This window comes from Sinocyclocheilus rhinocerous, unplaced genomic scaffold (genome assembly GCF_001515625.1).
Source record: "Sinocyclocheilus rhinocerous isolate Xijiao unplaced genomic scaffold, SAMN03320098_v1.1 scaffold1600, whole genome shotgun sequence".
Taxonomy (NCBI): domain Eukaryota; kingdom Metazoa; phylum Chordata; class Actinopteri; order Cypriniformes; family Cyprinidae; genus Sinocyclocheilus; species Sinocyclocheilus rhinocerous.
Window position 1 is genome coordinate 439,720 of NW_015665129.1, and position 12,564 is coordinate 452,283.

The window sequence follows — 12,564 nt, forward strand, 5'->3', positions numbered from 1 at the left end:
ACGACTGACTTTGTATTTAATGTGAATTTAATAACAATATTGTAGGTTACTAATTATAACACTTTCATTTTACAGAGAGCAAAGAAAATTTACATTAACGAAGAACATTTTCATTCAGTCTAGCCAGAGTTCAGGCACTCTCAAAAACTCCCATTTAAATCACTGAAGCTGTTTACACTGTGAAATGAATATCTTACTTACATCTACGCACATCTGCAATTTGTTGTTTCTGATGAGAGAATTCACCAGTAATTCAGCCAGTGAGCAAGTGAACAAAACACCGCGTTTCAGCGATGACTCATCTACACGTCTCTGATTGGCCATTGCATTCATAAGCTCAACAGAATCGTGTGTGACTGGTTATAATGCAGCGCTGTACAAACGTGTCTGTCTCTGGCTCAGCGCCAGCAAAACGCGAACGCAGATTTGAATTTAGCAGCTGATGCTGTGCCGCACACACTGGTGTGATTGTATCAAATATAAAAAATATTATTCGACAATTTTTTGTCTTTTGGAAGCTGAATTCAAAATCCACTTGGCTCAGAAATCGGAGGGGGCACGTGCCCCCTCACTTTGAATGGGCATGACGCCTCTGTGCGAGTTAACGCAGTCTACACTGCACCGTGAATCTCTTAATTACATAATTTTTGCATTGTTAGTTATGATAAAAGCATTTGTGAGAGTGCAAAACTCGAGATGAAATGACGAGATCGCTGCATTCATGCGCTCAACTGTCTGTCATCAGCTACAATACTCAACATTTTTCACGATTAGTTTGTCTCAAAAGCTGTGATAGTAAAAATGCAGTAAAAGTTTCTGAGAGAGCTCCACATGTAATACTTATTTCATATGCAAAGATGTTAGCCAAATCAGAGGGCTAAAATCAGGATAGGAAATGTCCCTTTATTTCTAATTTCAGATAATTTTTTTAGGTAAAAATCATACAATCATTCTAAGTGCACCTCAGGAAACATTATGAAATAATTAAAAAATGCAGTTCATGACCAGTTTAAGGGATTTGTGATTGTTTATTGAGATGTGTTTAATTTCTGGTCTTATCTTCCAGATAATTGCCTTTGTCTCCCTGTTTTTCATCCTGGTGTCCATCACTAACTTCTGCCTGGAGACCCACGAGGTCTTCAATGAACTTCGTAATGTCACATCTACAAATACTGAAAGCAACTCCACCATGACCCCCGTCATCTCGAAGATGGAGATGGAGCCCAAACCAGTGCTGACGTTGGTGGAGGGAATCTGTGTGGTGTGGTTTACCTTCGAGTTCCTGGTCCGCATCATATGTTGCCCAAACAAGCTTCTTTTCATCAAGAACCAGCTAAACATCATTGACTTTGTTGCCATCCTGCCCTACTATTTGGAGCTGAGTTTGACCGGCGTCAAATCCGAAGCTGCCAAGGATGTCCTGGGCTTTCTGCGCGTGGTCCGTTTTGTGCGCATCCTACGGATCTTTAAGCTCACTCGACACTTTGTGGGTCTCAGGGTTCTCGGCCACACCTTGCGGGCGAGTGTGAATGAGTTCTGTCTGCTCATCATCTTTCTGGCGCTCGGGGTGCTCATCTTCGCCACCATGATCTATTACGCCGAACGTATTAGCGCAGATCCCCAAGACCCTAGTGGCTGCAACCACACGCATTTCAAGAGCATTCCCATCGGCTTCTGGTGGGCAGTGATCACAATGACGACAGTAGGCTATGGGGATATGTACCCTAAAACGTGGCTGGGCATGATGGTCGGTGCATTATGTGCGTTAGCAGGTGTGCTTACCATCGCCATGCCAGTGCCCATTATCGTTAACAATTTTGGGATGTACTACTCACTGGCTATGGCCAAGCAGAAGTTGCCCAAGAAGAAGAAGAAGCACAACCCAAACCCACACATGGTGATGAACTCTGCCTCGTTTGGGAAGTCTGAAAGCAACTCCCCTAGGAACAGCACACAAAGTGACACATGCCCCCTTGCTGCTGAGGAGAACCTTAGAAGAAACCGCTCAGGTAGAACATCAGGATTTCAATGACAATAGTGTTTTCTGAGAGACAACAGTGGGATGAATTAAATTGTTTGGTACAATGAAGCTAAAGACCCATATGGATATATGGGATATATGGCCCATTTTAAGGTAGAATTATACTGGGAATATCACAGTATGAAATATATTAATGTGGATCATATTTTAATCATATTAAAACAAGAATCAAAACAATTCAAAGGCAAATTTACCATTGATATTGACTTTGTTTTCTGTTTGTTTCAAGCATAAATCTAACAAAGGTTTATGCCAATTCTTGTATATTTTCTGTAAGTGAATTGTCATGAACACTGACATCCATGCTTTTGTCTTTTGTCTTGTTGTCAGATTCCAAGCAGAATGGTGATGCTACCGTAACTCTTTCTGAAGAGGAGAGCTGCAGTCTGACCCAGCCGCTCTCTCCGGGCGAGAGGTGGACGCTTCGATGCTCACGCAATAGAGACAAGCCCATGAAAGAGGCAACTTGCTTCCTGCTAAATTCTGGAGACTTTTCTTGTGGAGCTGAACCCACCATCCACACAGGTAAACAGGAACTGCTGGCTATAGAGTTAGAATCTCACTGATAAATTCAGGAATTTAAAAATATATTGTATTTTTTTTTATATTAAAATCCATTTTGTTGCCAAATATATACTGTATGTTGCTTCCTATGCCACCTCTATGCTCCAATTTTTAAAGTTAAAAACATTAATTTGGTACACTTCAAAGAGAGTTCCAAGAAAAGTGATCCAACCCATTTTTCAGAGTCCAAATTAATCTGGCAGGGCGCCACAGTCTAGGAAATTTAAAGGAAAAACTGTATATGTATATATATTGCAAAATGATCAGTAATTAGGTCTTGTGTCATTTATTTGGATTTATCTCACAAAAAATGACCAGCTTACTGTACATTATCCTGCTTATTATCTGGGTTCTTCCCAAATAAATGGATATGAAGTATTGATTTGCATCAATATTATTTTATTACATGAAAAACAAGAGCCTGTAGAGTGCAATGAGGAACATGAAACTGTCAAAGCTATACAGGAAATCATTCAGTTGTACAGTTTAAGAGTCTTTATACAAGCATTTGACCACAGAATGCCACAATTGACTAATCAGAATAAAGTATTCTGGAGCACAGTAAAATAAATGTATTTTTTTGTCAGACATGTTATTCTGTAGCTGACATTTCAAAACTGAGAAAAATAGGATGATAACATCACACCAAACAAGAGAGCATCACGACAGACAAAGCATTCTGCAAACCCAACATCCTTCATTACTGGCTGCTGTCAAGTTAGACTTCGACTCAGCCTGAATGACTTGCGCCTCGGCCCCCAAATTCCCTAAAGCTCTGACAGGTTGGCGGCAGTCTATTTCTGGAGATAATCACTTGATCACGAGCTGCTTAAGCAAACATTCCACCTTTTACATCCTAGAAGCCCCTCTCTCCATTTGAAGGAGCAGAAGTGCTGCTAATGTAAAACAGGAGCTTATTAGCACCTGTGACTGAAGCAAGACAGCTTATAGGTGGGAATCTTCATCTGAAATCCGGTTCACTAATGAGTAAATTAATTAATATTTCCATAAATTAATAAATGAATAACTAAGTCCTGTGATCTCATCTGATCTCATCTTTGTTTTGATTTCCCTCTATTTTTGGAAAATTCAAACAGAGGTCGTCTAAGCCCTTCAGACATTCTGTGACGGTTGATTTGTCGTTTGTGTGAAAAGCCGTGCGATTTTCCTCACTGATGTGGAGACCGATGCACTCTGGGAATCAATGAGGGGCAGAGCGACAGCAGCTGTGGTCCTGTCAAACAAACAGTGATTACTGTTACGGGGCTGACGAGACGTGAGACATGCGGATCCATGTGCAAGCTTTATTAAAGCAGAGAGGTCAGAAACACAGGCAGGGTCGAACAATGGCAGACAGGTATAAGGCGGGCAAGACACAAGAATAATCCTAGGGCTAGCGAAGGTCAACGAACGGCGAACAGAATCAAAAGGGCAAGACTGACGAGCGGGGACCCTCATGGATCACTCGTGATTTTACTGGCTGGCTAAGGCCACTACAAAAGCAGTCAATTGAAAGGCAGTCCGGTAATTCTGAGCCTGTCGCTAAAGCCAAATATTCCATAACATAACCTGCAACAGTGTGTAGTGCGAGAGTCAATGAAATGGGAAGGGTGACCTCTGATGGCTAGCAGACGGAAGTTCATGGACCGGATACCTGACAATTACTGGCAATAATTCCTTCACCAGACATAGCAAAGATGCTCCATCTTTGGAAATGTCATCGCTGATGTTAAAAATAAATATGTACGAATGATCCGTAGATCAGAAACCCGTGGCATTTCCTTTGTTTGTGTTTATATGCTGTGTGAAACAACAATGATGTCAAACATAGATGATACAGATAATGATATATAAATGAAGGTTGTTTTTTTGTACCCCACTGGTAAAATTAAACTTAATATAAATTATGTTGTCACTGAAAACAAGTCTTAAAGGGTTACTCCACCCCAAAATAAAAATTTTGTCATTAATCACTTACCCCCATGTCGTTCCAAACCCGTAAAAGCTTAGTTCGTCTTCGGAACACAATTTAAGATATTTTGGATGAAAACCGGGAGGCTTGTGACTGTCCCATTGAGTGCCAAGTAAATTACACTGTCAAGGTCCGGAAAAGTATGAAAGACATCGTCAGAATAGTCCATCTGCCATCAGCGGTTCAACCGTAACGTTATGAAGCGACCAGAATACTTTTTGTACGCGAAGAAAACAAAAATAACGATTCATCCAAAATATCTTAAATTGTGTTCCGAAGACGAACGAAGCTTTTACGGGTTTGGAACGACATGGGGGTAAGTGATTAATGACAACATTTTCATTTTGGGGTGGAGTAACCCTTTAATATTTTATTTTCTAAATGCATTTATCTTGTCTTGAGCATATTTATATATTTTTACTGGAAAATTAAAAGGAAACAAGATTTTTTTGCAGTAAAGACAGTCTCCTTGGTTACTGTCTTCTCTCATACAGCGCTGCTGTCTTTTTCAAGCCGACTTCTTTCTTGATTTGTGTGTAATTATGTGGCGAGCCAGTCATCCAGCACTGAAAGGCATCGTCTCCAGCAGTCCTGAAGTGAGTTACGGATCTGCTTCTGGTCCCGAAAGGCAACTCAACTTAATTGCTGCTAATAGGTTTCCATTAGCAACATGGACAGACCCCACGGCTTTCCCATTCTCTGGGTTCACTGCAGGGCCTCTGAAAGGCCAGAAGTCTTCTTGTTTTAATAGGCAGGAATCTTTCTTTGTAGACAGTAATACAAAAATCTGCAGTGCTGGTGTCTAATGTTTTGATTGATTCAGTGATCCAAATCCCACTACATGTCATTGTAGCATTGTCTTTACATTTCAAAGTTAAAAAAAATAGTATAAAATCTTAAATAGTATAAAAGTCTTAAAGGGACTTCAGTTTTGTTCCATATATTTACTAATGCCCTTCATTTTACTTTCATTAAAATAGTAAGTTTGATTCAACTTGTTTTCTCTCTGTGTCTTTGTTTCAGAGAGCTGTAAAGATGCACTCACATCCCCAGCAAACTACACTCAAGCAGAAGTCACTACCCTGACCTGAGGGGGGTTTGTCCTGATGGGACGAGTGGGTCACTCATGTGGGATGCTCACCAATCTCTCATCTTCTCATCAATCATGCATCATGCATCGTCTTTCTCAGTCAAGAATATGGAACATTTCTAGTCAAATCATCATGTGTGTCTGTCCATTTTAAATGCTGCCAGGCATGTCTTTGCATGATAGAGCACAAGTACTTTTGGTAAAAATGTAACTTTAATATACCTTTTTATTTGGGACACAAAATCTTAAAGTAATGACGTCGCTGAAGTCCTCATTAAATCAAAATAGGATCATTTTGAAGCCATTTAAATGCTAGTTTAATCCTAAAAGTTGACAAAATAACTTAATTATTTTTAGAGACTTTTTAAAAGGACAAACCATTCAATATATCGTTCTACAACTTCATATTTCATTGAGGAAATATGTTTAAAGTCTTGTCTCCTCATCAAATATGCCTTTATTTGATCAAAAATACAGTAAACATAAAATAGTGAAATACTATCCCTAGTAAAAAAGTTATATTTAAAATACATTTATTTCATACAGTTTCATATACAACTATATTTCATATAGTTCAAATCTATTAACATTTACTGATAAAAATTATATTTAAACTTAATTTGGAGTACTACTTGTGCACAATGCACATTTCTTAATATTTAGCCTAAAATGTGTTTTAATGCCACTATTGATGAGGATTGTATAATCTTTAAGTGCAAGATATTTAAAGTGTACCTAAAGTATACTTGCAATAGTTCCACTTTAGCACAATCAAATGTACTTATATCTAGTATATCTATATGTAGTATATCTTTAGTTGGACTTCAGCTATACTTCCTAATACAATTAAAGTACATTAAGTGCAAAATTAGTTGTTCCAAATTAGCAGACTTTAAGAATACCAGTTTAGTATACCAATTGCAGGTTATTTTTATTAAGTACATAAATATGTAATTGTATTTGTAGTATACTTAGAATGAAATAAATGTATTTCAAATACATTTTAGCATATTTATTTTTCACTAGGGATGACAATTAAAAAAAACTTATCTATTTTAATATACATCTAATATATCTAACATTATACAGTAATTTCCTTTACTGTCACTTTTGATCGATTAAATGTGCCCTTAAAGAGTAAAAGTATTTTTTTTAAAACTCCGAACTTATGAAACTACAGTGCATATGAAGATCTATAAAGCATTTCTCCCCGCATGATTCTCAGCTTGTCTTTATTTGGACAAAAGCAGAAAGCAGCTTGTGTCTGTGCAGTATCGTTCCAGAGATCACAGGCCAGCTAACACGACTATAAGAATGGCCCATTTATCACTGTACAAAGAACGGCTGAACAAGGATCTTCAAGAACAGTTTTCCAAAAGTATTTTAATTCAAAATGCCAAAGGGGAATACATAAAGTTTCAGTTTTTCTTATAAAGAAAATAGATTTTCAACAAAGCAACTTTATTAAAGAGCACAGTGGCAGCTGCATGCTTTCGCAAACCATCGTTTTCTGTAACCAAACTACATGAAGTCCTGCATTTGAAATCATCAGCCATTAATATTCATAACATCGCTGGTTGAGATGGGACCAAACTCAGAAATCTTTGTTCTGCAATGTTAGTTCACTGCAATCTAACCTTCTTTTGCAAGTACACACTGTAATACCTGTCCAAGTTGTGCCTACTGTCTTGTAATACTACTAATAATTCTAATTCTAATAATAATAATAATAATAATACAAAAAAAAACAACAACTTTGAAATATTTTGTTGTTAAGAGAGGCTCATATTGTTGAGATGTCGATCATGTTTGCACACACACACGCATAAAATTTATGTGAGACTTTTTCCAGTTTGTTGTCTGCCATAGTTGCCTTATGTTTCATAACAACAGAGTTCAAGTGCAACACCATGCTATTTAGATCAGAAAATGTAAATATCAGTACTACTGTATGTAGCAGAGTATCACTATCTAGCAAGAAGATGCATTCACTGTCTAGTTATACAGATTGATTTCATAATGGTCCAACAGTATCTGCCTTTAGTAAACGTGAGTATGTTTGTGTGTTTCAGGGATGACGTAACATGCTAAAAATGAGGCTCTTATACTAATAGATGATATGGTACTCTCTAAGAAAAAAAGGTACAAAATCTGTCATTGGGACGGTATCTTTGATAAAGGTATACCTTTGTTCTTGATTTAGCCCTAAGGAGTTTATATTAATACCTTAAAAGTACATATTAGTACCTGTCTTTACATTTCAAAGTTAAAAAAAATAGTATAAAATCTTAAATAGTATAAAAGTCTTAAAGGGACTTCAGTTTTGTTCCATATATTTACTAATGCCCTTCATTTTACTTTCATTAAAATAGTAAGTTTGATTCAACTTGTTTTCTCTCTGTGTCTTTGTTTCAGAGAGCTGTAAAGATGCACTCACATCCCCAGCAAACTACACTCAAGCAGAAGTCACTACCCTGACCTGAGGGGGGTTTGTCCTGATGGGACGAGTGGGTCACTCATGTGGGATGCTCACCAATCTCTCATCTTCTCATCAATCATGCATCATGCATCGTCTTTCTCAGTCAAGAATATGGAACATTTCTAGTCAAATCATCATGTGTGTCTGTCCATTTTAAATGCTGCCAGGCATGTCTTTGCATGATAGAGCACAAGTACTTTTGGTAAAAATGTAACTTTAATATACCTTTTTATTTGGGACACAAAATCTTAAAGTAATGACGTCGCTGAAGTCCTCATTAAATCAAAATAGGATCATTTTGAAGCCATTTAAATGCTAGTTTAATCCTAAAAGTTGACAAAATAACTTAATAATTTTTAGAGACTTTTTAAAAGGACAAACCATTCAATATATCGTTCTACAACTTCATATTTCATTGAGGAAATATGTTTAAAGTCTTGTCTCCTCATCAAATATGCCTTTATTTGATCAAAAATACAGTAAACATAAAATAGTGAAATACTATCCCTAGTAAAAAAGTTATATTTAAAATACATTTATTTCATACAGTTTCATATACAACTATATTTCATATAGTTCAAATCTATTAACATTTACTGATAAAAATTATATTTAAACTTAATTTGGAGTACTACTTGTGCACAATGCACATTTCTTAATATTTAGCCTAAAATGTGTTTTAATGCCACTATTGATGAGGATTGTATAATCTTTAAGTGCAAGATATTTAAAGTGTACCTAAAGTATACTTGCAATAGTTCCACTTTAGCACAATCAAATGTACTTATATCTAGTATATCTATATGTAGTATATCTTTAGTTGGACTTCAGCTATACTTCCTAATACAATTAAAGTACATTAAGTGCAAAATTAGTTGTTCCAAATTAGCAGACTTTAAGAATACCAGTTTAGTATACCAATTGCAGGTTATTTTTATTAAGTACATAAATATGTAATTGTATTTGTAGTATACTTAGAATGAAATAAATGTATTTCAAATACATTTTAGCATATTTATTTTTCACTAGGGATGACAATTAAAAAAAACTTATCTATTTTAATATACATCTAATATATCTAACATTATACAGTAATTTCCTTTACTGTCACTTTTGATCGATTAAATGTGCCCTTAAAGAGTAAAAGTATTTTTTTTAAAACTCCGAACTTATGAAACTACAGTGCATATGAAGATCTATAAAGCATTTCTCCCCGCATGATTCTCAGCTTGTCTTTATTTGGACAAAAGCAGAAAGCAGCTTGTGTCTGTGCAGTATCGTTCCAGAGATCACAGGCCAGCTAACACGACTATAAGAATGGCCCATTTATCACTGTACAAAGAACGGCTGAACAAGGATCTTCAAGAACAGTTTTCCAAAAGTATTTTAATTCAAAATGCCAAAGGGGAATACATAAAGTTTCAGTTTTTCTTATAAAGAAAATAGATTTTCAACAAAGCAACTTTATTAAAGAGCACAGTGGCAGCTGCATGCTTTCGCAAACCATCGTTTTCTGTAACCAAACTACATGAAGTCCTGCATTTGAAATCATCAGCCATTAATATTCATAACATCGCTGGTTGAGATGGGACCAAACTCAGAAATCTTTGTTCTGCAATGTTAGTTCACTGCAATCTAACCTTCTTTTGCAAGTACACACTGTAATACCTGTCCAAGTTGTGCCTACTGTCTTGTAATACTACTAATAATTCTAATTCTAATAATAATAATAATAATAATACAAAAAAAAACAACAACTTTGAAATATTTTGTTGTTAAGAGAGGCTCATATTGTTGAGATGTCGATCATGTTTGCACACACACACGCATAAAATTTATGTGAGACTTTTTCCAGTTTGTTGTCTGCCATAGTTGCCTTATGTTTCATAACAACAGAGTTCAAGTGCAACACCATGCTATTTAGATCAGAAAATGTAAATATCAGTACTACTGTATGTAGCAGAGTATCACTATCTAGCAAGAAGATGCATTCACTGTCTAGTTATACAGATTGATTTCATAATGGTCCAACAGTATCTGCCTTTAGTAAACGTGAGTATGTTTGTGTGTTTCAGGGATGATGTAACATGCTAACTAAGAGGCTCTTGTACTAATAGATGATATGGTATACTGAAAAAAGGTACAAAAGCTGTCACTGGGGCAGTACTTTTAAAAAAGGTATACCTTTGTACCTTAATTACCACGAGTTCATTTTAATACCTTAAAAGTACATATTAGTACCTTAAGTGTACATAGCAGTGCATAAATTGTACATTTTAAAAAGGTACCACCCCAGTAACAACTTTTGTGCCTTTTTTTCTAAAAGTGTACAGCATTGTAACTTTTGGATGAACATGTACAATGTTATATGTCTAAAGCAGCTCATATCTTGTATTTTGTAGGCATGTGTGTCTATGCATTTCTGCAGGAATACAAATAAAATCTAAATATTGATCTAAGGTTCGCGCTGCTTTATCTCAAGCGCTGTCCCATCCGTAAGGCTGATGTCTGAGATGCAGCTGTATGTTTTGGAACGCAGTCATTGTTGTGTATTTGATTTGAGAAGGAGAGCCAAAGCCTCAGTGCGTCTGTCTGATTGCAGACCTGAGCTTGTGCCGCCTCCACTTGTACAGTTTTAAACAGAGCAGAATACACATCCATCTCCATGGCGACTGTGAGAGATAAGCCCCATTAATTACTGTTTAGCTCCTTCCTTCTCTAAATGCATCATTCTCTCTTTCTCCCCTCCTTCTCTCTTTCTCTCACTCTCTTTTTCGTTCCTGTGTTCTCCTTGTTTCTTTCCATACTACACCACTTTAAAAGTGGTAAAAATGCAATTCAGGGACTACTTCTACCTGATCTGACCCTTAAAATGACTTTTTTAAGTCAAGTATAGTCCTATATTATTTTATTTTATATATATTTTGCTTCAAATAAAACGTCTATTTAGACGTTATGCCATGAAGCACACTTTTAAGTTACCTAACAACTTATATAACAACTCATATGTTTCATTGTAGTTGCAAAAAATGCAAAGGTGCTATAATCCTATAATATAATATAATACATTTTTTCTTAAAACCAGTTTATTTAGATCTTATGCTGCAAAGCAAACTTTTAAGTTATAGAACAACTTATAATTCTTTGACAACTAATATAGCAAAAAATAGATTACATTACTTTTTTATTTTATTTTTAAGTGATGACTTGTAATATGACGCTTGTAATATATGGGCTTTTTTTATTTTATTTTATTTTTATTTTAAACATTAGAATAAGTATCTAACTTACAGGCAAAAGACAACATTTAGCCTAATGTTAAGATTACAGGATGAATGAAAGAAATGGTCACCAGGATCTGTTTCACAATTGCCTAATACATGTTAAAGATGAAAAGCTATACTTTCTTATGCACTTGTTGATTTATACCCACAGTAAATATGTTCCAGGTACTATATTCCCACACAGCTGTTATATTCACATTTGGAGAATACAACAATATCTCCCATTCTTCTGCAGAATCCATCAGCTGAAAGGAGTATCAAAAGCACAGGAAGTGTGCCGCAGTGAATGATTTAATAGTCTAACATGCACTAAATAAGCTCACTGTGTCTAAGGCTTGGATTGAGTGACGCACATAAGCTTTCACGCAGGGAAAGGGGTGGCAGCATTTCATGTGTTCTGTCATCCACTCTCACTCCAATTAATTCCATTGTATTTCCTTCTCTTTTGTTGTCTTTTTTTGCCCCATAAAATGGGTTGTCATGGCAATGTCGAGCGCAGTTACCATAGAGAGCTGCTCATCTGCCTCTTCAGCCGGGTCGCAGAAGTGGCCAGTTAGAAAAAAAAAAAAAAAGCAGAAAGGGAAAATGCATAAGTGGCCAGTTGGTTTCTGGCTGGGCCTGACTGAGCATTTGGGTTCCCTGGTAACAAATGTTTGTTATTGAGAGTAACAGCTGTGACAGACATTCTGTTCTGAGGGCTTGTGACCCATAGAAATGTTCAATCTCTACATAAAACACAATGTTACTAGTGTAGACATTTAATATCATGCTGTAAAAGGTAAAAATTAGCCTGTTTTTACTTGCATTACCCTCTAGGAAAAGTAATAATGTAGTAAATTATAGTTATGAATGTCTTTAAAAAAAAAGAAAATTACCAAATCACCTTTAAGGATGAGGCGGCTGTTCTAAATATCAGTCAGTAACATTAGAAAATAGGAAAAAACTAAAGCTTATGACCCTGGAAAGGCCATATTGTTTCATCTTGAATCCATTATGTTCCTAATATCTCCAATGCACTCTCACAGACTGATATACGCTCATCCACTTTGTTTTACCCCCAGCTCTGGTGATAAAAGAGGTGCCATGATGGAGTTGTCATGGTTACGGTGCTCTCGGGTGTCTCTCCCCCCCTTC

At 36.3% G+C, this 12,564-nt stretch overlaps 1 protein-coding gene across 2 annotated transcripts in view; it reads left to right on the forward strand.

The window, feature by feature from the left end:
- Positions 1-5,888, forward strand: part of LOC107731196 (potassium voltage-gated channel subfamily C member 1-like) — a 22,478-nt gene extending 16,590 nt beyond the window's left edge. For both annotated transcript variants that reach the window (XM_016542201.1, XM_016542200.1), the window contains 3 exons: positions 1,067-2,009; positions 2,372-2,566; positions 5,601-5,888. In XM_016542201.1, coding sequence (XP_016397687.1) covers positions 1,067-2,009; positions 2,372-2,566; positions 5,601-5,668 — 1,206 coding nt within the window. In that variant the 3' untranslated portion in view covers positions 5,669-5,888. The remainder of the gene's footprint in view (positions 1-1,066; positions 2,010-2,371; positions 2,567-5,600) is intronic.
- The last annotated feature ends 6,676 nt before the right edge of the window (positions 5,889-12,564 follow it).